The following is a 22,468-nucleotide window of genomic DNA, read 5'->3' on the forward strand; positions in this document are numbered from 1 at the left end:
AATCTGAAACGTGGCCAGAGTGTTTTGGCACTGCAAACCGGTGTGCTAATTGATCGAGTCGAACTTCCTCCATGACGGATTCGCACACTTGATCTCTTGTTGTCAAGGGCCTATCAACCCATTCGACCGTTAGGTTCTCGGCTTAAGGGGAACATTCCAATAAGACCTTTCCCCTGCCGATTTCTATTTCAAAAGCAGTACCCGGACTCTGCGATTCTGCGGCTCATTTGCATACGGACAATCTCACCTTTTGCAAGCCCGAGATATTTTTAATAAAATCGATTCCAGCCGTCATCTTTTAACTGGGCTTCCACTCATCTGCGAGTGTGTGTGGTGTTGACCAAAGTCAAAAGCCGTTCGATGATCATGAAGTTCAGCTCCCGAAGACCCAGAGACGAGAGTTGCTTTCTCTTTACGTAACCGCGGCGACAGAAACAGAAACCGAACTTAATTAAAACCCAAAGCAAAAGCAAAAGCAAAAGCGGCGAACCCGCGGCGAAATAAAGCCCCAAACGAAGGAAGCCCGCTGTCCGTCCCATCGTAATCGTAAAGTGGGTTTACAGCTTCTCCGAAAGTCCGAACCCAATTTCCGAATCCGCGGACATTCACGGTGTCACGCGACCGAACCCTTTGATCTCGACCCACTGTGGATGCTGTCGCATATGGACACTGTGGTGTATGACATATGGTATATGGTGTGGTATATTTGCAAGACGCTGCTGATGAGGTGCTGATGTTGTAAGGCCCGGCCATTAGCCAATTATGCAAAACCACAGAAAAACAGAAAAACGCTTGGAAATTGCCCGCGAAGCTGTTGGGGATCGCTTTGTTTATAAACAAACAGCCAACTCGAAATCATTGGAAACCACTTTGATATATTGCGCAGCCCCTCTTTTCGCACCGTCAGCGTTTTATATGAGGCTCGAGGGTTCTGGCCGAAAAGTTCCCCGAACAAAGCCACTTCTCTATTGTTCATAAATATCAGGTACACATGTGTGTGCTTTTTTTTGCCTAATCGCTTCCCGTTCCACTGTTCTTGGTCAAAAGGCAGTCATTCATGCGCGAGATATTTCAATTTGCCAGCGATTAGGCCGTGAATGGTGAGGTTTTTCGGCAGGGCTAACCCCAGCATCCAAGCACCTGCCCGATTCGAAGCCAGGTACTCTTGGGGTCTATGGTAGCCGTTGAGTTGCATAAGCCGACTAGTCGACAGCGATTTTGCGTACCACGTATTTGTGCAACCTTCAACTGTCGCTCGGTCGGCTTATGGAAAACAAATTAACACTAAACAAAGCGCAGAACGCGACGCGACTGCAATTTGCCACAGAGCGGAGCGGATCTCAGATCTCAAATCTGCCACAGCGCAAACAGCTAGAAGCGAGTAGGGATACACTCAGAGAAATCTAATAGGTCACTAGGGAAAAAATGTTTCAATCAAATTTTAAGTACTATTAACATTTTTGTAAGTTATTCATCTTAAAATTTACATTTAATAAAATGACCATTACATTTATTTTGTTACCTTTCTGTAGCTCATATTCCTCACACTTAGCCATGGATATTCACGCACTTGTAGGTCATAAAATGTTTTCAGTGTGCCAGCTTTTAGCAGGCAAATTCATTAGTAATCACTTCAATGCAGAGTCATTAGGAATTGGTACAAGTGGCCGACTGAAATGTGAGTCAGTGGAGTTGCGTTGAGTGTGGAATGTTCACACCCAGGTGGATTGTGCTCGTGGAGTGTGTATTAGAATGGCCAGACACTTTAGCACCGATCGATGTGATCCAAGTCAGGCGCACAGTTTGCCTAAACCAAGTTTGATGAGCAAACATCGGGGGAAAAGGAGGATAGATTGGGAAAAGGCTTCTGGGCAGTGACTGAGTGGGGTGTCAATATTGACGAGTCAATCAGCGACACAGCCACTGAACACACATTGCGTATGGCTAATAAAATCATTAGGCGCAACCCATAAACCCGGCACAAAGCACCTGATGCCGAAAACACACAGAAACTACACATATCCACAGCCATATCCCGATACCAAACTTATTCGAGGGAATGGGAAAGCAAACGAATCGATTGCCAAATGAATTGTCTTCTGTAAATAACCGACAGAAAAATAGAAAGAGGCGACAAACTCGAGCTTCACTGGAAATCAAATCGGAGAAGGAAAGAAGGGGTCCACAGCCCCTTATGTATTTCATCATAGTACGCCTATATAATCTATACCTACGTAAAACCAGCATCAACATATTTATTAAACTCCTACTTATATCTGATTTCTTTATTTTGAAACAAACCATATCTTTATTATTTTACCTTTCTGTGGTTGGGATGCATAATTAACCCGGTTTGTTTAGTCTTGGCCAACAAAGACCGAAAATTGCATCCCGCCACGCCCACTTGCTGGCATCCCACTTCCATTTCGAGTTTCATTCAAGCCCACGAAGTGTCTTGCAGTTCGAACTCCACCTCTGTTTGCCACGTTTTTATGCTGACCAATAATTAGGCTCACAGTTTACTCTACCCCGCCTCCCCAACGGCGGTTAATTTATTTTTACGATGCCGCGACCATTTGTCACATCTTTTTAGTGCCCGCTGATGCAATGTGCTCACATAAACTTCTCCCGGTTGAGAAAATGGTTGGCGGGCAGGGCGTTCTCCTCCAGCTGAACCTCCTCCTCGATGCACTCCACAATCGGACGACCCGACTCCACAGCCTTTGTGAGTCCCTGACGCACGGCCACGGATCCAATGGTCTTCAGATCCTTGGCCCAATCGAGTGCGGCGAAGACCCGGATCATGGCCGATCCGATTCCCGAGGCGTAGTCCCCGTACTCCCCGCTCTGGTAATCCCGGGGCAGCAGGTAGTGATACTGCGGCCAGTAGCTCTTCGTGATCAGAAAGATGCTGTTCGAGTCCGTGGGCTTGAAGCCCTTGTGGATGCTCCAGATGAAGTGCGAAGAGTGCACCAGGTTTCCCAAGTTGATAACAATCAGACTTCGCAACCAGAAGCCCACGAACATGGAGTCGGCCAGGGAGTCTCCAAAGTATTGGAATGGGGTGTTGACCGAGAGAAGTACGTTCAGGAAAATGTAGAGCAGGACATAGTACCTAAAAGATATCCCAAAATCAATGCGAGATAACGGAAAACTTTTCCGCCCAGGATATAACCTACTTTTTCTGAAACATCACAATGGTATCACTTTCCAGATCCGACATGTCCACATCCTTAAGCAGCTCCTCCTGCTGCGGAGAGTACTTCAGGAGACCCCCTCGCACCTGGGCGTACAGGAAGCTGTGTTTGCTGTAGTAGGGATCCTCGTCCTGTTGGAACTTCGCGTGATGCAGACGGTGGGCCTGTACCACACTATAGATGGAGCCCTGAACCGGACAAAACAAACATGATCTACAAGCTTTAGTTTCACGGTTTGTGTCTCAGGTGAAACTATGGCCAAAAGCTTTTACCAAAGGCGTAGTCAGTAAGAGCTTTGGGGGGTATCTCACCTGACCGGCTGTCGTCTGGCAAAACATGAGGAACACCTTCAGGGGTTTGGAGGCGGTGAAGGTCCTGTGGGCCCAAAGGCGGTGAACGCCCACAGTCACGCCCAAAGTTCCAAGGAGTGTGAGGCACGCGGCTAGTATGGGTGCAAAGAATATATTTGGGGCTAAGCTCCAACCACGTTAAACTTATTAACCCGGCGAACTCACTGAATAAAATGGTGGCCCACGAAGCGCTGGTGAGCAGAATATAAGTCCCATAGACCCCGAGGATATTTAAGTGGATATAGAAGAGAACCAAGGGCCAGATTGCATCACGCTTCTTATGGACAGAGTCTCCATCTCGATCCATTGTGCTTGCTACTTTGATTTTCTCCATGATAGATTCTCCAAGTCCGCTTAGCAATCCTTAATCCCAAAGGTTCCGCCTTTCGCCCCAGTCCAGACTAAACTAAACCGCGGGCATAATTACGAAAGGCAAAGTGGCGAAGGAATGGATTATTCATTGATCAATCGCATATGCATGAGCCTATAAGTGTCCAAGGGTATTCAGAGTCGAATCGCTTTTTTAATACAAAACATAGTTTATTGACCCGCAGGTAAGTAACGAAAGCAACGATGGGAGATTAGCGTCCCTATACGACGATCCTAATGATCCGGGATGGGATGGGTTGAGATGGGTCAAATGCCCAGTTAAACGAGCTAAGTTCTTATCGGATTACAACTTTAAATCGCAAAATCTCAGACGAGAACACAGATCGGATAAAGAAGCATAAGGCATGGCTGGTGCTACAAACTTAAAACTAGGAAAACCACAGGCTGAAAACATAATACAGGGCCAAGGCTTAGTTCTGCATCTTGGCCAGCTCGACGATATCCTCGCAGGGAATGTCCTTGTCCCCAAAGCCCCACACTGGATCCTTATGGGCGAAGTCGTCGCTCAGGAAGCGGGTTCCGTCGCCGCACTTCCTGGCCCTTCTCAGGACCATGTCAGGGGACACCGATTTACCTGATTAGAGGATAATAAGTAATTTAGTAGTCATTCATTTTAGGATATAGAGGCAAACTTACGTCCTTTGGCCAGGCCCAGCCAGGCGCAAAAGTCGATGAATCCGGTGGTGATGTTGAGGCTGTAGTTTCCGAACTCGCCCGTCTTGTAGTCCCAGGGGAAGACGTGGTGGTAATTGTGCCATCCCTCTCCCATGGCCAGCAGGGAGACGATGGGAGCCTCAGTGGACATCAGGTTCCTGAATTACGTAGGCCAGTCAGTAAGTATTTACTTAGATTACAGAAATCGGTTCGGAATATTTGAGGAATCGCAAATGACTAATCCCATTGCGGAAAAAACAAGCAAATGTCTTATTATGAAATATTATTAAGCTTCATCATAGGAATTTTAATCAGCATTCGCAGTGCGTAACGAATGTATAGTTAGAAGCCAAATGTTAATCTAAACGCAAAACAGAATTATAAATTGTTGAGTGGCCAATCATTCCCTTTTTTTATATGTTAATATTATCAGCAAGTACGACTGGCCTTCCAAACTTTCACTGCAAACCTTTTTCTAGTGCTACGGTTTTTTCCGTTCTATTTTAGTTATACATATCGCACCCTCAAATCGAACCATTCTGAAGTACAGTGATCTGTCTTACTTGTCGTACGGCTTGTTGCCGTACATGTGGGCCACGCTGTTCACGAAGAAGGCCACGTTGAGGGTCCAGGTGAAGCGCATGTTGAAGTTGATCCAGAAGGACATCCAGAGGTCCTCGTTCCAGAAGTACCAGGGCACGGCAACGGGCAGGATGATGGAGCAGAGTGCGAAGAGCGGGATGTAGTACTTCCTCTGGAACATGCACACGGCATCCGCTTCCAAGTCGGACATGTCAATGACCTTCCTCTTGGCCACCACCTTGGGATGGGGAGTGAGGAACAGCCAGCCCACGTGGGCGAAGAAGAAGCCCCTCTTGGCGTTGTGTGGATCGGCGTCGGTCTCGGAGAACTTGTGGTGTATCCTGTGGTCCAAGGCCCACGTGTAGGCATCTCTCTGTGATCGGAGGTATTAATTATCAATAATTCAAGGGGGTTTTAGTCAAACATTACTCACCTGACCCGCGATGGAGAAGGCGAAGGCCAGCAGAATCCTTAGGGGCAACGAGGCCGTGTACGATTTGTGCGACCAAAGGCGGTGGGCTCCCGCCGTGATTCCGATTCCGGAGACCCAAACGGTGACCACCACTGAAAGAAGAACAAGCGGATGTCATTGTATAAACAAAACAAACAAAAACGGTATACATATACCCGCCCATCGGAATAGTTTGGTGTGCTGGTGACGCTTCTCGCTTGATTTGCTCAGCGGATGACACAACGCCCGGCTCTAAATATATCTATCTATTGCCCGTTCTTCGGGGTGGCCTATTTTGTCGCTCCCTCGGAAATCTTCCCGCTCTTTCGAACGCTTCGATCACCAGCCAAATTGTATCGGGCAATTGAAGCGTTCGTTAACTTCAATTGCCAGCGGTCAAAGTTCACGAGGCAGCATATGCATATAACCTGATGGTTGTTTACCTCTTGCATAATGGTAGCCTATTTAGAATTCCCTGCCGTGCGTCATCCTGAGCGACCAAATTGCAGAAGCATTTAATTGGGGACCTCACTTGGTTCACTTGTTATGGCATTTTGCACCTTGAAACCCATGACTCACAAAACAGATTGATAGAGATAAAGGTATTGCTAGATATTTATAAGCTACTATCACCATCTAATCAATGCCAGTAATTAAAATATGATTTGTTTCACTTCAAAGCATTTAAAACTATCACTACTATCTTCAAAATGTATCTCCGGTTAGAATGCAATGATTACCTCATATCGACTTGTAATATGGACAGCTAACTCAAACTGGCCCAGTTAAAGGCAACCGGCGTTTGGATACAAAATAGCTGGTATCACAAAACTGTTTGCATGTTGGCAGATGCAATTACGGAGATTGGCGACCAAGTTGCAGGGGCGGCAACTCATTAGCTGCCCGAATGTTAATTGGCCGGGGACCACAGTGGACACTCACCCCAGAGGAATGTGTAGAAGCTCGCGTAGAAGAGCTGGTACAACCCGTAGAGGGCTCCGATGTGCAGGAAGGCTTGGGCCCCGAGATCCGGCCATCTGATGCGCGGATGGTACTCCTCCTCCTCCTCCAGCACGGAGTCCTTCGACTTCTGGTCCTGCTCCAGCAGCAGCTTCTCCTTCTCGAGGACGTTCTCCTTGTAGACCGCGTTCTCCTCCTTGTAGCCCAAGTTGTCCTCGTCTTTGGTGTCGTTGTATGCAGCGTCTGTGGCGTGTTTTCTATGCTTTAGTTCTCCATTTGGGGCACTGGTGGCACTGCGGTTTCCGTTCCTGTCCAGGCTGCAGGATCCATTGCAGTGGCTTGTGGTGGCCTGTTTTTGACCGGGAATCGGGGATGAAAGGCACATTCTGTAATGAAAGGAGAAATTTAAGTACGTACAAAAGGTTTTGCTTGGAAAATAACGAATTAAAAAGTAAAAACTGATCATTATTCTTGTGATTTTGAGATAAAAAGTAAATGTAATGTAAAACCACCTCCAGCCAAGCATGAATAATCCAAAGCAAACAGCTAAAGGCTAATAAACCTTTCATTGTGTACATATTTGCTTCGACTGTTAAACTAGTTATAGCTTTCAAGAGCTCATCTCCCTCAATAGAACTTTTCTCGCTGTGCAATCAAAACAAATCCGCAGAGACTCGCTAATTGAAGTTTAGGACGTTTATAACTATTAGCGGGCTTTTCAGAGAGCCTCGACTGTAATTGGTGTGAAATCTGTTGCCAGCCTCACGTGCCACGCCCCAACAGTCAATTCACCGCCTCCAGGGGTAAAGGGTTTGCTCTGGATATTAACAGAACTCCGTTTATTTGCGGTCTTGGATCGGCATTCAGGGTCGGCGTTATCGCGGCTTATCGCCTGCCGAGTTCCATGTTGCAATCACCGATCTGCAAGTTGGCCACTATCTGGTCGAAAACAAATAGAACTACACTACATCATTACAGCCGCAACAACAATGAGTCATACATGCGCAGGTGGCTCACAGGTGGATCTGCACACGAACCACAGTTGGGTGGGTAAAAGTTCGAACTAATTGCGTGATGAACAGTGTGACACTCGAGGGAATGAGTGGATGATTCTGCCGCGTCACTCAACTCTCGAATTGCCGGGGCTTTGGCGATTCCTAATCTCCGGTGCCCAATTGCTTCATAGTTTGCTTATCTTAACACCCCCATTCTAACTAACAATAAAAAATATAAAAGAGCTCTGGAGCATGGTGGTTTTTGGACTAAAAGGCACCTTTTTACCAGCATTTAATGGCCCTTTTGACACCTGTTAGGTGCAAAAATAAAATATCTGTGTTGATGATAAGAGGTAATTATTTAGAAAATATTCGAACATAATTTCTTACTATGGTTGCAAGAAGATAGAAATTATACTTTTTTGCAATAGTGAACAAAACGCAATTAAAATATAAATTAATTTTTGTTAGCATCTTAACTTATAAGTGAAATCTAATTACCAATACACAAAAGTCAAAAACATTTCTGTGGAAAGTGGCAAAAGCGTCGATAGATTTTTAAATTCATATTATAGATTAGACGGCTGAGGAACCAAACATACCACAACTTATGAATTTATGAGACTGAAATACGAACAACTTTGAAATATTGGCTAAGAAATAAAGTTTTGTATATATTCTAGAATTTCTTATTCCACCTTGCTATAACGAATAAAAAATGCTAACTTTTCCTCAATTTTATAATTCTGTCACTCGCAAGTTAAGTGCAAAATTTGATATACTAGCCCTGGTAGCTGAGAATTCGAATCGTAAATTGTCGAGTTTGTGATTTTACTGTGCCGCACTCCTACCCGAAGCAATATACCTTTGGACTCGGCGATTACTGGGTATAGTCGACGCCCCCGCAGAACGATTCCAATGATTTTCGGCCAAGCGGAGGAAGGCATGGCCGATCCATTTCTCGTGCGTGTGAGATGGCTTATAGCCGTGCTGATAAGCACTGCACACCTGGCGCACCTGGCCCACTTTCCCGGCCGGACAGAAAGCCAACCCCCGAGCCTCCGTCACTCGGTTCATTCAAAATTTTCGGGTTAAGAGTGATTTGATAAGAGCCTATCGACTATTGCAAACACTCGAAGTGCGGCGATTGCCGGCATGATTCACTTTCTGTCTGACCCCTCCAGGTGTTCCAGGTGGCATGAGTAATGGGGGTGCCGAAGGAGAATCGCTCCCCTTACGTAAGTCTGCGGGCAGATAAGATTGGGGGGAGTCTGATCAATTTACATATTGATAGCGAGTCGAACGGGGGAGGGGTTTCGGCGCAGTGGGGAACCCGAACACGCCCCGTCTTTTAATTAGAAAATGTAGCCACGCACGCTAATTTGCAGGGAGGAGGCACAAATCGGGCGGCAGAGTGGGAGCTACAGAGCCACAGAGCCAAAAACCCTCTGAGCGACTGACGAACGCTGTCACAAGAATTGATCAACATTTTCATTGGCCCGGAGCACGCGACTCAAGCATGCATAAATTAAATTCCGAATAAAAGAGCCACTTCCCTCTGGTTTGCTTAATTTCGATTCTCAACAAACCGGCAACTTGGCAACGCACTGCAGCCCGGGCACAAAACAATCTATTTCGTATTTCGCCCAATAATAAATAATAATAAACACCCAACCCCTGGCCTCTCCTTCAGTTAGCCACTATTTTATTGGCATTCGCCCCGCTCGCTCTGGAGTGTTTTCATTTTGGCTTGCACTGCCAGAGCGATAAAGCTGACCGCCCATCGAGAGCTTCTTCGGCCCGAGTCCCGTACTCCGCCCGATTTGTAGGCTCCCCAGACGTGGCTAATTGCCTGATGGCTCGCACGTCGCTCGTCATATCACCAACTATTTTCGCATATCGTCACTCCCGAGCGATTTTAATGCCGAAATGCCGAATTTTATTGGAAATTTTCCATGCCCCATTGGCGCAGAAGCTTTTCTACATGACCGGGAAAAACCTCACAGATTTCCCAGCACTAGGAATCAGTTGAGCAGCTGCGAGAGATCGAGCATTGCCACTTGTTGCTCGGCTGCCACCTTTAATTGGAGCTTTTAATGGTCGTGGGCTAATTGAAGGCACTCGCTATCTAAAGATAATTCAGACCAGATCGCTGGTGAACTATGCGTACACTGCGGGAATCGTAAAAAATTCTACATTTTCAAGCAGGTATGTTGAATTATTGAATAGATATTTGCGGTTTGAAAAACTCGTAGCTGTTTATTGTTTGTTCCTGCTAGAGGTTTCGATAAGGATTCCAAGGAATTCGCGGGTTGGGAACCCCGTTTTATCTTAGCATCTTTCACAAATTGTAGAACTGTGATCACCTTTATCGCAGAAAAACAATCAAATAGTCACAATATTTACTAAGCAACGTTTAGTTTTCTGCGTTTTGATCTGAAAAATTTTGACGCAACATTGCTGAAGTACTTTTTTCCCGTTGGGGTGGGGCACGATAACTGATTCCCCAAAACTTGCCAGTTTTTAGGTTCGTTGGTGTGAGATCACTGGTTTCAGAAACATATTTTTGAAGGGAAACTTGCTTAACAACTTTACTGAACAGAAAAGTAACAATGGAACTCTCGAGTTAATAATATGCCTCGCTAAGTCACGGGAGTTTTCCACACGTTTGAACCTGAAGACAACCTCATGGAGAGGGAAAGTTTGTACTCTTCTGTTGTGGATACTTAATTAAATACTTTTATTATAATAATTTTCCTATTTGGGCGATTCATTATTTTTTCCCGTTAATTACTTCCAAGCTCACTACTCCATGGGGACCTCTGCTCTCCTCTCTTTAATTCAGCGTCTAACCTTAGTTAGTCAGTCTGTTTTGGTCGGTTTATTGATGTGGGTCAACGCGTGTCGCGGCAATCAAATCGTGAGGGATAATAATGTGTACTAAGTCCCAACACCTGGGGGAGGCTCTTCTGGAGGTTTGTGGCTCGAAGTGTGCATGTTATTCGCTCTGTTGACTCCCTACAAATACCCCATCCACTCCCCCTAATCGACGCTGGTAATGACACAAATGAGCAAACAATTGGGTTACAATTTGCATGTGAGCAGTGTGTTCAGAACGGGAATCGGGAGAACTACTCGAATGGTACTGTGAGGTGTGGGCGTGTACTGATTAATTGGCTTTCGAAGTCGTAGCTTATGCCCAATAATTTCAAAAAACTTTCAAAAAACTTATGGTTTTACGCGGTTAGATATTGGTTGAGCACTGTTACGGAACCTACTTTGATTTGGTTCGGGTTTCTGGGATACTGGGATTCGCGACTCCGCGGCGGAATGTTTGGAACTACGGATTTTCGGGATTCTCGGGATTCGCCGGGGCTCTACGCAATTCTTCTCGCTTTCTCCGCTGTTGTTGACCAGACGACCGAACTCAAGTGACTAACGACGCCCGCCGCAGGCGGTCGACATTTTACATCCAAAAGAGCGGGCGCAAGGCGTCGCTGCCGACGTCGGCGTCGCTGCCTTAGTGGCACCCAGAACTATTGACGGCAGCGACGCCGACTGAGGTGGAGACTATTCAATTTGTAGTTTGTTTTTTATCGCTTCGCTGCGTCTACAGTTGTTATCTACCATTCCGGCTTGCCCTATTCGTCCGTCCCTCCCCTTTTATGTTCGCCCACTCTGTTTGCATTCTCTGTTGTGCTCACACATTCCGTAAACATTACACAAACAACTCTCGGTTCAAAGTCAATGCTGCCGCTCTGAGACATGACCAACTTTCTGGAAAACCAAGGGCTATAGGCGAATCTTAGATGTCCTAAAATGGTCACTTTAAGGAAGGCAAAACAATTTGCAGCTCTCATTAATAAGTCATTTTACATTTAAGCCACTACATAAAGAAATTAAATAAAGAAGAGATTTTAAATTTTTCGTGATTAGTCTTTCCCATCCGCTATGAGCCCTAATATGCTCTCTCTTCAATAACCAGTTACGTTTACTTTAATCCAAATTCGTAGGGTATTCAACAATGTGTAGGTGTCGACGCTGGCAGAACTATTGGCGTTGACGCGGAAGCCGGCGCAGACGCCGGCAGAGCAGCAACAGTCGCGCAAACGAAGCCGGCAACGGGTTGTATACTCAACGACAGTTGGTAACCCACAACGCGTATACGAGTAGTGGGCTATGAGTGTGGCATTTCGTCATCGCGTGAGATCCCAGAGCTGTAAATATCGGTCAGGTTCCCAACCGCTTTCCCAGAGAGCGGGAAATGAGAATGAAAATTTATGACCGAGAGAGTGCTGCTTCTCTCTATTTGTTTGTTGCCAATAGCATCATTATCGTAGTGCCGCTTTTATCTGTTTTCTTTTCCATTTTCGTTTTTTATACGCTCTGCGTTGGGGGATATTTGTTCATGTTTCCCCTTCGAGACGATAATAAGCAACAAAAGTTAGGTAAAAAGAGAATTGTTGTGGTTTTATAGTGGGTAAAAAATAGTTTAAAACCTAGTGTTAGAAGAACAAACCGACATTGCAACAGCAATTTAAAGTATTTTTTTTAATGTTTCCTTAAGGTGTGATAACAGAAAAATGGATCAACTTACGTACAAAAAGTGCTTCTGCTTTCTTTTTCTTCCAAATGAAATCCATAGCCCCTCCAGTAATATTTATAATTTATTGTTCGTTTTCCGAAAAATCTACACTGAGAAGCATGATGTAACATTAGCTATGGATAAATATAGAAAACTCAGCAAAGCAAGAATTTCTGGGCGATGCTTGTGCGATCGTTAAATGAGCACTCGCTCAGGGAGCGAGCTACATAGTTGATAGTAACTGTATAGCTGGTTTATCGGGGGCTTATCAGGTAGTGTCTAGCCACGGAAGTCATCGTGGATCGGCGACTTTAACCGCGCGGAGCAGTCTCGTGCTGATTGGTTCGACGCATAGTGGATCCCCCCTTGAAGCCCTCTCACTTAAATATTTTTAGGTGCATTGCGGAGAGTCGAAGTTATAACCGATAGAGCGATAAGCTGATAAACTTTCTATAAATATTAGCTTAATGGTAAGTTTCTACCAAATTCTTATACTGAGAATGTTTATCAGTATTCAATTAAAAGAAATCGTAACTAGCTTTGATAAGGGTTATTGGAACCAAAACATGATTTCGGCAAGGCTTTAGCCGTGTTATTCGTATTTAACTTTACCCCTGATATCAAAGAACTAGTAACATAGTTCTCCGAAAATTTAAAAGCGCTCTTAAGTGCAATTTATAGCTACAAAAATGATTGAAAGAAAGTACATATATAAATATTTATTCTTGGTCAATGAGTATTTAATAAAGAATCAATTACGAACATTCCATTTAATAAGTTCTCATTCAAAATATTTGATGTGTATAAACTTTAAACACACATAAATATGTATTCGGTGTAGATTGGGATCCCGCGTTCATGTGCTTCGCATCGCGAAGTGACTCAGACAGCCGTCGCCATCGTCAGTGGCTCGAGATGACATAATAATTTGTCAAAAGGACAGCCAAGTCCCGGCTGGGGGTCTCCCACTCCCAATCCCTGCGGCCCACTCCCGACAGGATATGGTGGGAACCGAACTACGACTGTCATAAACATTTTCCGCCCAGCACATGTCAAATAAAATCTACATACAAAGTGCCTTGAATCCGGGAGTTATTATGTGGGCAGCGTTTTAATTAAGCCGCGGAATGGAGTTGCTCAAGACGGCATTGCGCATTAGCGGTTCAAGGACGAACAACCCAAGACAACCCACCCCTCCCAACCGCGAAATAACACCCCTAATGATAACCGCTAGTCTAGAATGTGCACAATTAGGCGACATCAATAATAGATGACCCGGCGGGGTCATTTAGATAAAATGTCCGATAGTTGGCGAGCTACTCCCCCGAAAATCCCACCAACTTGTCATCGAAGCACCTGTCTCGCCCATTGGAGACGCCCCCTTGTAGCACCAACTAACTCCCACCGGGAATTCCCCAGACAAAACAAACACAACATCAACAATTTGTCGGAAATCGAAAGTTTTACTCGAACTCTTGTTGTGGCCAAAAACTTTTCCCCCCACCACCCAAACTTAAAGCCTCTTCGTGCTCACTTTCGTGTTCATGTCCTGTCAGTCCTCTGACTTTAACCCCAATCCTTAATTTCAGCGGTTGTAGTTCTTTTGTTTGCCATTAGTTCGTGTAACATTTCGGAATTGTTGAATTGCGTGATTTTGCGGTTGCTTCTAATTGATTTTCTGGACTGCAATCAATCCGCTTGGACAGCTTTAATGGCCGGGAATGCACTAGTGTCATAAATAAACCAAGAACATTGTAGCTAACTAAAGCTCGCCAAAGGACTTGATTTGGTTTCCGGTGAAAACAACGGCGTTACTGATTTGATGATAACAAAAAACACATCAGAGGGTTGAAAGGAAAATGAACCAATCAAGGAGCAATTACTGAAAGTATTTTTTATTCCATTTTAGAGATTGACTAAAATGGTACAACTGATGTACTACATTTAAAGACTTTTAAGTAAATATTGAAATTCAAATTTGGCGGTAGAAAAGCTTCTCCACAAAACGTTCCGTGTATCTTCGAACGTGTTACGAGCTTTATAGAAGCTTTCTCCCACAAACAAATTAATCAGCCAAAGAAACTCCCCTCATTTTACTTGTTGCCACCCCCCATCACACATGCGATTATTCAGAAGCGTAATGCGTGTAATTTAACCAAATTCTGGAATACCTATAATTACAAGGCATGCAAATGTGGCGGGCCAAGTGGGAAGTTGTAGTCACAAGATTAACCCCTTTTGGCCCAATTTGAATTCATTATAACGAACATACGCCGCCAACTTTTTAATTAAGCAGCTGAACAAACACCACATGACATAAAATGAATATCAACCAGCTCTAGTCTTCCATATAATGACTTCTTTTATGGCTGCCCTTAAGGGGTTATATCCAGTTGCGATTTTGAAAAAATCGAAATTTTTTTTTTTGCCTATTTTGAATGTATATATATCTAAGAAGATTATCTGAAAATTTCAAAGTATTCCGGTAAATAGTATTGGAGTAATCAGTGTATTTGTAAAGACGTCTCCCATGTAGTTCAACTAGTAGCCAAAACTTTAAATGCGTTTTTCTCGAAACTATGTCTTCAAAGTCGGTGAGCAAAATTTCTCAGAGACGGCTTGTCCGATTGACTTGAAACTTTCACATTCTCTTCTTAGATATTTTTTCAGGTAATGAAACTTGGAATTTTGGCTCCGACAAAAACTTCGATTTTTTTAGCCACTTCAAAGTTGAAATTTTTGTGCCAAAAACAAAGTTTTATGTTTGGGAAGCCGCCATTTTGTCAAAAATCAAAATTTTGAAAATCACAAGTCTCATTACCAGCATTTGTCTATTCTTTACGTAATCCTTTTGGTTTTTTGCAATTCAGAAAATTTGGACCGGAGAAATTTTGCTCACCGCAAAACCTTTTTTTGAAGTGGACCCTCGGGAGATCCTCTACAGGACCGACGGAGTCCAAATTTTTTTTTTTTTTAAATATATTCTAAAACTAGAAATAATGACCTATCTTTTCATATATATTACGTATTCATACAATAAATTGCCTCTCCAAAAATAATTTTCAAAAAAGCTCATTTTTTTGGCCTCGCAACTGGATATAACCCCTTAATCATAATGGTGACGCACATCCCTTTGGAATAGCAGGATTACAAATCCAGCACATGTAAACCCCCCGTTAGCGCAGATTAATTACAGAACAGAGTTGGCTTAATTGAAAATTGCTTAGTTTTAAATTGTTTAATGTTTATTCACGTTACGTTCTCTAGCTCATGTAAAAAACGCATCTTCTGCACGACAGAAGCGCGGTGACTTTCCCAGATGAACCGGCGAACCAGTGCGAATCGCTAACGAGAACCCGCTCTAGACATTCAGGTAGTTGTCGGGGAATTCGAAGGTAACGTCGCGACCAGTCAGCTTCTTGTAGACCGAGGTGAAGGTATCAACCTGGAAGAAGAGAAACAGAACTCATTAGTCATATTCACTTAAAAATTCTACGTTTAATAGTGTACAGCTGCCGTAACCTCCTCTGCAGAAAAGAAAAACCACAGAGAAGATATCGTACGTAAAACTGGATTAGTCTACCGCTTTTATAGGAAGTCCCAAGGCACCAGGATAACTAAACGGCGCTTGGGAGGCAAATAGGCGGCACTCAAAGTGCATCGTGGGTTTTGCAGTAAATAATGATATGGTAGATAGTGTAGCAAACATTTAGTAATGGCGTAGTCCTGGCTAAATTAGACTCATCATTATGGAGTGATTAGTTGCGTTTTAGTTTGCGTTCTGTTTGACAATCGCTGGACTATGAAAGACGTCTAGCAAATAACACAAGAACGGTACCAAATTCCAGGTAGGTATGTATATATAAACAAAAATGTGGCGCGCATTTAGTAATGCTGAAGCCCTGGAAAGTCGGCTCAACATTATGGAGTGATTAGCTGCCTTTTCTATTCGTTCTGTTTGACAATCGCTGAGCTTGAGTAATCGCTTAGCAAATAACACAAGAACGGTGTTTCTTACTAGAGGTTTTTAGATGTAGCAAACATTTAGTAATGAGGAGGCCCTGGTTTGAGTAGGCCCATCATTATGGAGTGATTAGTTGCTTTATTTTGCGTTCTGTTTGACAATCGCTGGACTATGATAAAACATCCAGCAAATAACACAAGAACGGTAGGATACTTCGAACAAGTTCAAATATCTACATATAGGAAACATTAGGTAAAGCAGAATTCCTAGCTACTTTTGAATGTTATACTTTGTAAGGAAAGAGGTCAAGTACTCGAATAGCAGATATCTGAATGTGGCATACATTTAGTAATGCTGAAGCCCTGAAAAGTCGGCTCAACATTATGGAGTGATTAGCTGCCTTTTCTATTCGTTCTGTTTGACAATCGCAGGTTTTGGGTACAACAACCAGCAAATAACACAAGAACGGAGATTCTGATCAGAGTGTGGCCAATATTTGGAGATGCAGGACGGCAGTGGCCTTTAATGCCTGCAATAACGAGTAATTGGCCTGCGCTGTTCTGCGTTCCCTGGCGAATATTAGGCTCCATAGAGAGAAGTCCAAATATCGAGGGAACGCACTGCAAAAAAACACACGATGCACTCTTAAAATGGATTCCTTTTGAACTTACTTTGTGCTCAATGGTGGTCTGCTGGTTCTTGTCCAGGTGCACCTTGACCAGCTGGGAGCCGTCGAGCTTGACGCGGATGCGCTTGCCCACAATCTCAGCGGGGAAGACCAGATCCTCCAGGATGGCGTCGTAGACAGCGGTCAGGGTCCTCGAGCGGGGACGCTTCTGCTTCAGCGGGTTGCGGGCCTTGCGCGTAGGCTTGGGCAGAATCTTGCGCTCGCCGATGACGACGACGTGCTTGCCAGAGAACTTCTTCTCCAACTCGCGGACCAGGATGATCTGGATCTTCTGGAACACCTTCTGCTGTGGAATGGGCACGTAGATGATGACGGCCTGCGGAGAAAGAGGGTTTAGGATTGTTCTGGAATGCGGGTAGAGCACAGTTTTCACCTTCTTGCTGCCGAACTCGATCTCGCGGGCACGGGTGATGTGCAGATCCCGCAGGTAGGGCTTCAGGTCGCTGTTTGCCTCGAGCTCCAGCAACGCCTGGGCAATGGACTTCTCGAAGTCATCGGGATCCGCGCCGCCGGGCTTGATAATCTTGGAGCCGATAGCCATCTGCAATTTTCAGCACCGGATGGAGAGTTTTAGTCAGTGTAAGTCGGAAATCACGGGATTAGACCCCTCTCCACAACGCAGCATAAACACAAATCGGCTTTCTTTCGACATAACCTGGAAAGCCTCAATTTTGCGTCCTACGCTGCCTACTTTTTTTTATTATTTCGGTGCGCTGCGCTGCGTTGCGGGTACCGCGTGCGTAAAGTGGCCATTTTGAATCGTTAAAGAAAAATGCCGACTACTTGGCCACTAGTTATAACGGTCTTTAGAGCGGGCAATCTGCACAACGTGGATTTTAAGACAGCAAGGGACAGTTTTCAGTGATGGGAAACCACGTTGCCCAGAGGTTAAAGAAAAAAAGTACCACCTTTGTCGACTATTTTGACAGGAAAGGAAGTCGAGCTCCGCCGGTGAGACCGTTTGTCGGAAAACAGAAAAATACTAGACTTCTTGCAAAGTAATCGTTTCGCTAGCGTCTAAGATGAAACGCTGACAATGGAACACAAATGATTGTTATTTTTTACATATAGACCAAATATTTTTATTTATTGTTCCCTCTTTTTTCATTTAATTCATTTATTTCATAACACTGACCTCTGCCACTTGATACACAGACAAGTTTTCAACCCCAAATGATATATATACCCGTATATTTACACATAAATATATTTAGTCTGTTGCCAATTATCAAATGCGTTTTGGTACTTATTTATGTTTAATATATTTTATTTAGTGTTTATTAAATTTGCATTCTTGCTGTATGATTTTACATAATACGCTTTCTTGACGCTTAAATAAAATACTAAAATTTATTTACGGCAATCATACTAACTTCCGATTGCCGTATTTGGCTTGCGTCCGTGCACCGGCGGTGTGCGCCTCCGCCCTTAGTCAGTTTTATTGCCCATAGAGGGCGCTAGGCTTAAACGCTTGCGCCCTCTTAATGAAATTTAATAAGTAGGTATTTAAAATTTAAAAAAAAATTTTGGATTACTTTTGGAGTTTTCTGAAAGACATAATTCCAAGCACTAAGCAGTGGCTTTTTAATATTTAATGTATTTTTCCATATGTGAAATGCCCCTTAGTATGATTTAAAACTACTTTGTATTGTCAGTTTCAATATTGGCACGAGAAAAATTTAGTAGATATACCAAAAGGTCGTTCGTACGTGCCCAGAAAAAATTATTATTTATTATCATTCTCTGGTAGTTAAATCTACGGAAAAATATGATTGTGACTCCCCAAACAAGGTTTTAAATTTAAGAGAATGTTGATCTTTAAACTATTAAACTAATTTAATAATGATGAAAGATCGCATCTTTGCGATTTTAGGGACTGTTTCCTGAGTTTTCCTGGCATTTCATTTATGTGGTATACATTTAGACCTGCCCGAATCAGATTTCAACTGGCTTGGGTACTTTTCTGCCAAGAAAAATCCCCTTGGACTCTTATCGGCAACGCTTTTAAGCTGCGAGCTCGACTATAAAAGCCGACGCCTTTCGAATAGCAGTCATCAGTCGTCCAAAACCCACTCAACAGCACCAGCTTCTTTATCCTTCTGCAAACCGGAATAAAATCCAGAAATCACCATGAATTTCTACAAGATCTTCGTTTTCATCGCACTCATTCTGGCTATCAGCTTGGGACAATCTGACGCAGGCTGGCTGAAAAAAATTGGAAAGAAAATCGTACGTTCCTTAATCCATGGTATCATTGTTTTGAAAATAGCACTAATTTAACACTTATTTTAATAGGAACGCGTTGGTCAGCACACTAGGGATGCCACAATCCAGGGTCTGGGAATCGCCCAACAGGCAGCCAATGTTGCAGCAACTGCTCGCGGTTGAAGACGATAATAACCTATTGATATATATTTAAGTCTTATTTATTGATTAATCCTAATAAAGAAAACTTTATGAAAATGCTACCTTGTATTATTTAAACAAAAAATGAATGAAATACAATCAATGGCAAACACAACGTTTAACGGTGATAATTTTTTTTTTTTTAAGTACATATAGATAGAAAGATGATGATAGATTGAAAAGTACTGACCCTTGTTTAATCCAAAATACTTCTGACAACGCACAAGCCATCAAAAATATTTTTGGACGAACGAGTTCTAAATATCTTATCAACCTTATCGGCATCACTTTAGGCTTGCCTGCTAAACAAATACAAATTTAAGGCATATGAATTAAGTTGGTTTCTTTCCTTTCGCGAAAAATTGTATTCCTCATGTTTATTTTTCGTATCTGTAGCCAATAAACCATATCTTTGGGACCTGTAAGAGGTCATGCCCTAATCGAAAAATAATACATACTTACAATGAGCTTTGCCCTCCCCAAATTTGTCGATAATTTTGTCGCAATCTTAGGGTGTTTACAAAATTTTCGCGAGATTTCCGTAAATTGTATTGCGTAAATGATTAATAAGAATCCAACTGTGATTCCCCTACACAGAAGAATCCACTCTTGATGCCGACTTACAGATTGCAGAAGTAGGAGCTTATCCTTCTACATACCAATAATTTCTATAGCTTTCTTCATTCCAATTTATCATGCAGCCCTGTCAAAGGTTGAGTGAATCACAAATTTAGTGAACTACCGAGACCAAAACCCCCAAAATCTGATTTCGATTTCAGGCAGAAATGGTCAGAGTGATTTTTATTGAATAGGGTTCCTCTCTGGTACTTTTTCCCGCAATAAAAATCCCCATTGAGACCTTATCAGGCAACGGCTTTACAACTGGCAGTTCGCCTATAAAAGCTCTCGTGTCTCCTAGTTCAATCATCAGTCACTCAGTTTTCACTGAATCCGCAACATCGAAGCCTGAGCTACTTTTGCCACATCCAAAACCAACACATCTCACCATGAACTTTTATAAGATCTTCGTCTTTGTCGCTCTTATTCTGGCCATCAGCCTGGGACAATCTGACGCAGGATGGCTGAAGAAAACTAGGGATGCCACAATCCAGGGTCTGGGAATTGCCCAACAGGCAGCCAATGTTGCAGCAACTGCTCGCGGTTGAAGACCATAATAACTCATTGAAATATATTTAAGTCTTATTTATTGATTAATCATAATAAAGAAAACTTTATGAAAATGCTACCTTATATTATTTAAAAATAAATTAAATAAAACCCATTCAATTCCAAACACTATAATTAACGGTGATAATTTTATCCTTTGAAAAGAATAGATTGAAAAGTACTGACCAAAATACTTCTGACAGCATCAAATATATTTTTGGGCGAACGAGTACTAAATGTCTTATCAACCTTATCGGCATCACTTTAAGCTTGTGTGCTAAACAAATACAAATATTGAGGCATATGAAATAATATAGCTTCTGAGCCACCTTACTGTGAAAAATTGTAGTTCTCGTGTATATTTTTTGGGTCGGAAGCCAATAAACCATATAATTTGGACCTGTAAGAGGTTATGCCATAATCGAAAAATATATACTTACAATGAGCTTTGGCCGCTTCAATTTTTTTATAACTTTGTCACAATCCAATGGTGGTTACAAAATTTTCGAGATTTTTATGAATCTAACTGCGATTTCCCTGCACAGAGGAATGCACCCTTGATGCCGACTTACAGATCGCTCAACTAGGAGCTTATCTTTCTAGATATCAATAATTTCTATAGCTTTCTTCATTCCAATTTATCAAAGGTTGAGTGAATCACAAATTGAGTAAACCACCGAGACCAAAACCCCCAAAATCTGATTTCGATTTCAGGCTGAAATGGTCAGAGTGATTTTGATTGGATAGGATTCCTCTTAGGTACTTTTTCCCGCAATAAAAATCCCCGTTGAGGCCTTATCAGGTAATGGCTTTACAACTGGCAGTTCGCCTATAAAAGCTCTCGTGTCTCCTAGTTCAATCATCAGTCACTCAGTTTTCACTGAACCCGCAACATCGAAGCCTGAGCTACTTTTGCCACATCCAAAACCAACACATCTCACCATGAACTTTTATAAGATCTTCGTCTTTGTCGCTCTTATTCTGGCCATCAGCCTGGGACAATCGGAGGCTGGCTGGCTAAAGAAAATTGGAAAGAAAATCGTAGGTTCCTTAACCCATGGTATCATTGTTTTGAATATAACACTAATTTTTCACTTATTTTAACAGGAACGCGTTGGTCAGCACACTAGGGATGCCACAATCCAGGGTCTGGGAATTGCCCAACAGGCAGCCAATGTTGCAGCAACTGCTCGCGGATGAAGACGATAATAACCTATTGATATATATTTAAGTCTTATTTATTGATTAATCATAATAAAGAAAACTTTATGAAAATGCTACCTTATATTATTTAAAAATAAATTAAATAAAGCACATTCAATTCCAAACACAATGATTAACGGTGATAATTTTTTCTTTTTTTTTCCCGATTAGTAAGAATCTAACTGCGATTCCCCTGCGCAGAGGGATGCACTCTTGATGCCGACATACAGATCGCTGAAGTAGGAGCTTAATCGGACTAGATAGCAATAATTCATTCCAATTTATCATGCAGCCCTGCGAAAGATTGTGTATCACAAATTTAGTGAACTACCGAGACCAAAACCCCGAAAATCTGATTTCGATTTCAGGCAGAAATGCTCAGAGTGATTGTGATTGGATAGGATTCCTCTCAAATACTTTTTGCGACAATAAAAATCACCGTGGAGACCTTATCAGGCAACGGCTTTACAACTGGCAGTTCGCCTATAAAAACTCTCGTGTCTTCTAGTTCAATCATCAGTCACTCAGTTTTCACTGAAACCGCAACATCGAAGCCTTAGCTACTTTTGCCACATCCAAAACCAACACATCTCACCATGAACTTTTATAAGATCTTGGTCTTTGTCGTTCTTATTCTGGCCATCAGCCTAGGACAATCTGACGCAGGATGGCTGAAGAAAATTGGAAAGAAAATCGTATGTTCCTTAACCCGTGGTATTATTGTTTTGAAAATAACACTAATTTAACACTTATCTTATCAGGAACGCGTTGGTCAGCACACTAGGGATGCCACAATCCAGGGTCTGGGAATTGCCCAACAGGCAGCCAATGTTGCAGCAACTGCTCGCGGTTGAAGACGATAATAACTTATTGAAA

At 42.9% G+C, this 22,468-nt stretch overlaps 7 protein-coding genes and 4 non-coding genes across 13 annotated transcripts; 4 read left to right on the forward strand and 7 right to left on the reverse strand.

The window, feature by feature from the left end:
• Positions 1–2,518: 2,518 nt before the first annotated feature.
• LOC108099433 (acyl-CoA Delta-9 desaturase) lies at positions 2,519–3,965 on the reverse strand. Its single transcript, XM_017202967.2, has 4 exons — positions 3,713–3,965; positions 3,509–3,639; positions 3,180–3,385; positions 2,519–3,115 (listed from the first exon to the last, which is right to left on the reverse strand). Exons 1-4 carry the CDS (start codon positions 3,879–3,881, stop codon positions 2,614–2,616), a joined length of 1,008 nt encoding a protein of 335 aa, XP_017058456.1. The 5' UTR covers positions 3,882–3,965; the 3' UTR covers positions 2,519–2,613.
• Positions 3,966–4,066: 101 nt separating this feature from the next.
• Positions 4,067–12,311, reverse strand: LOC108099431 (stearoyl-CoA desaturase 5). 3 transcript variants are annotated; one of them, XM_017202965.2, is made up of 6 exons: positions 12,181–12,311; positions 6,567–6,970; positions 5,607–5,737; positions 5,155–5,546; positions 4,574–4,749; positions 4,067–4,511 (listed from the first exon to the last, which is right to left on the reverse strand). In XM_017202965.2, the coding sequence occupies exons 2-6, from the start codon at positions 6,967–6,969 to the stop codon at positions 4,348–4,350; spliced, it is 1,266 nt and encodes a 421-aa protein (XP_017058454.1). In that variant the 5' UTR covers position 6,970; positions 12,181–12,311; the 3' UTR covers positions 4,067–4,347. The 3 variants fall into 3 exon arrangements, with proteins under 3 accessions (XP_017058454.1, XP_017058452.1, XP_017058453.1); XM_017202963.2 differs by having other exon boundaries at positions 12,177–12,309; XM_017202964.2 differs by lacking the exon at positions 12,181–12,311 and adding an exon at positions 10,858–11,016.
• A 3,076-nt stretch (positions 12,312–15,387) lies between these two features.
• Positions 15,388–17,819, reverse strand: LOC108099609 (40S ribosomal protein S7). The gene is made up of 4 exons (XM_017203231.2): positions 17,725–17,819; positions 17,190–17,357; positions 16,800–17,132; positions 15,388–15,609 (listed from the first exon to the last, which is right to left on the reverse strand). Exons 2-4 carry the CDS (start codon positions 17,355–17,357, stop codon positions 15,526–15,528), a joined length of 585 nt encoding a protein of 194 aa, XP_017058720.1. The 5' UTR covers positions 17,725–17,819; the 3' UTR covers positions 15,388–15,525.
• Positions 15,859–15,999, reverse strand: LOC122320797. Its single transcript, XR_006245840.1, has one exon. It is a non-coding gene; the product is annotated as a small nucleolar RNA psi18S-1377 (small nucleolar RNA).
• On the reverse strand, positions 16,035–16,172 carry LOC122320798. Its single transcript, XR_006245841.1, has one exon. It is a non-coding gene; the product is annotated as a small nucleolar RNA psi18S-1377 (small nucleolar RNA).
• Positions 16,194–16,333, reverse strand: LOC122320795. Its single transcript, XR_006245838.1, has one exon. It is a non-coding gene; the product is annotated as a small nucleolar RNA psi18S-1377 (small nucleolar RNA).
• Positions 16,459–16,597, reverse strand: LOC122320796. The gene has a single exon (XR_006245839.1). It is a non-coding gene; the product is annotated as a small nucleolar RNA psi18S-1377 (small nucleolar RNA).
• Positions 17,820–18,861: 1,042 nt separating the features above from the next.
• LOC108099276 (cecropin-2-like) lies at positions 18,862–19,279 on the forward strand. The gene is made up of 2 exons (XM_017202664.2): positions 18,862–19,045; positions 19,112–19,279. Exons 1-2 carry the CDS (start codon positions 18,947–18,949, stop codon positions 19,202–19,204), a joined length of 192 nt encoding a protein of 63 aa, XP_017058153.1. The 5' UTR covers positions 18,862–18,946; the 3' UTR covers positions 19,205–19,279.
• An 887-nt stretch (positions 19,280–20,166) lies between these two features.
• Positions 20,167–20,463, forward strand: LOC108099262 (cecropin-C-like). The gene has a single exon (XM_017202636.1). The coding sequence runs from the start codon at positions 20,230–20,232 to the stop codon at positions 20,386–20,388; it is 159 nt and encodes a 52-aa protein (XP_017058125.1). The 5' UTR covers positions 20,167–20,229; the 3' UTR covers positions 20,389–20,463.
• An 813-nt stretch (positions 20,464–21,276) lies between these two features.
• On the forward strand, positions 21,277–21,722 carry LOC108099261 (cecropin-2). Its single transcript, XM_017202635.2, has 2 exons — positions 21,277–21,430; positions 21,497–21,722. The coding sequence occupies exons 1-2, from the start codon at positions 21,332–21,334 to the stop codon at positions 21,587–21,589; spliced, it is 192 nt and encodes a 63-aa protein (XP_017058124.1). The 5' UTR covers positions 21,277–21,331; the 3' UTR covers positions 21,590–21,722.
• Positions 21,723–22,134: 412 nt separating this feature from the next.
• On the forward strand, positions 22,135–22,446 carry LOC108099287 (cecropin-2-like). The gene is made up of 2 exons (XM_017202679.2): positions 22,135–22,287; positions 22,354–22,446. The coding sequence occupies exons 1-2, from the start codon at positions 22,189–22,191 to the stop codon at positions 22,444–22,446; spliced, it is 192 nt and encodes a 63-aa protein (XP_017058168.1). The 5' UTR covers positions 22,135–22,188.
• Positions 22,447–22,468: the final 22 nt, after the last annotated feature.

Source organism: Drosophila ficusphila, unplaced genomic scaffold, assembly GCF_018152265.1.
Source record: "Drosophila ficusphila isolate 14025-0441.05 unplaced genomic scaffold, ASM1815226v1 contig_791, whole genome shotgun sequence".
Lineage (NCBI taxonomy): Eukaryota > Metazoa > Arthropoda > Insecta > Diptera > Drosophilidae > Drosophila > Drosophila ficusphila.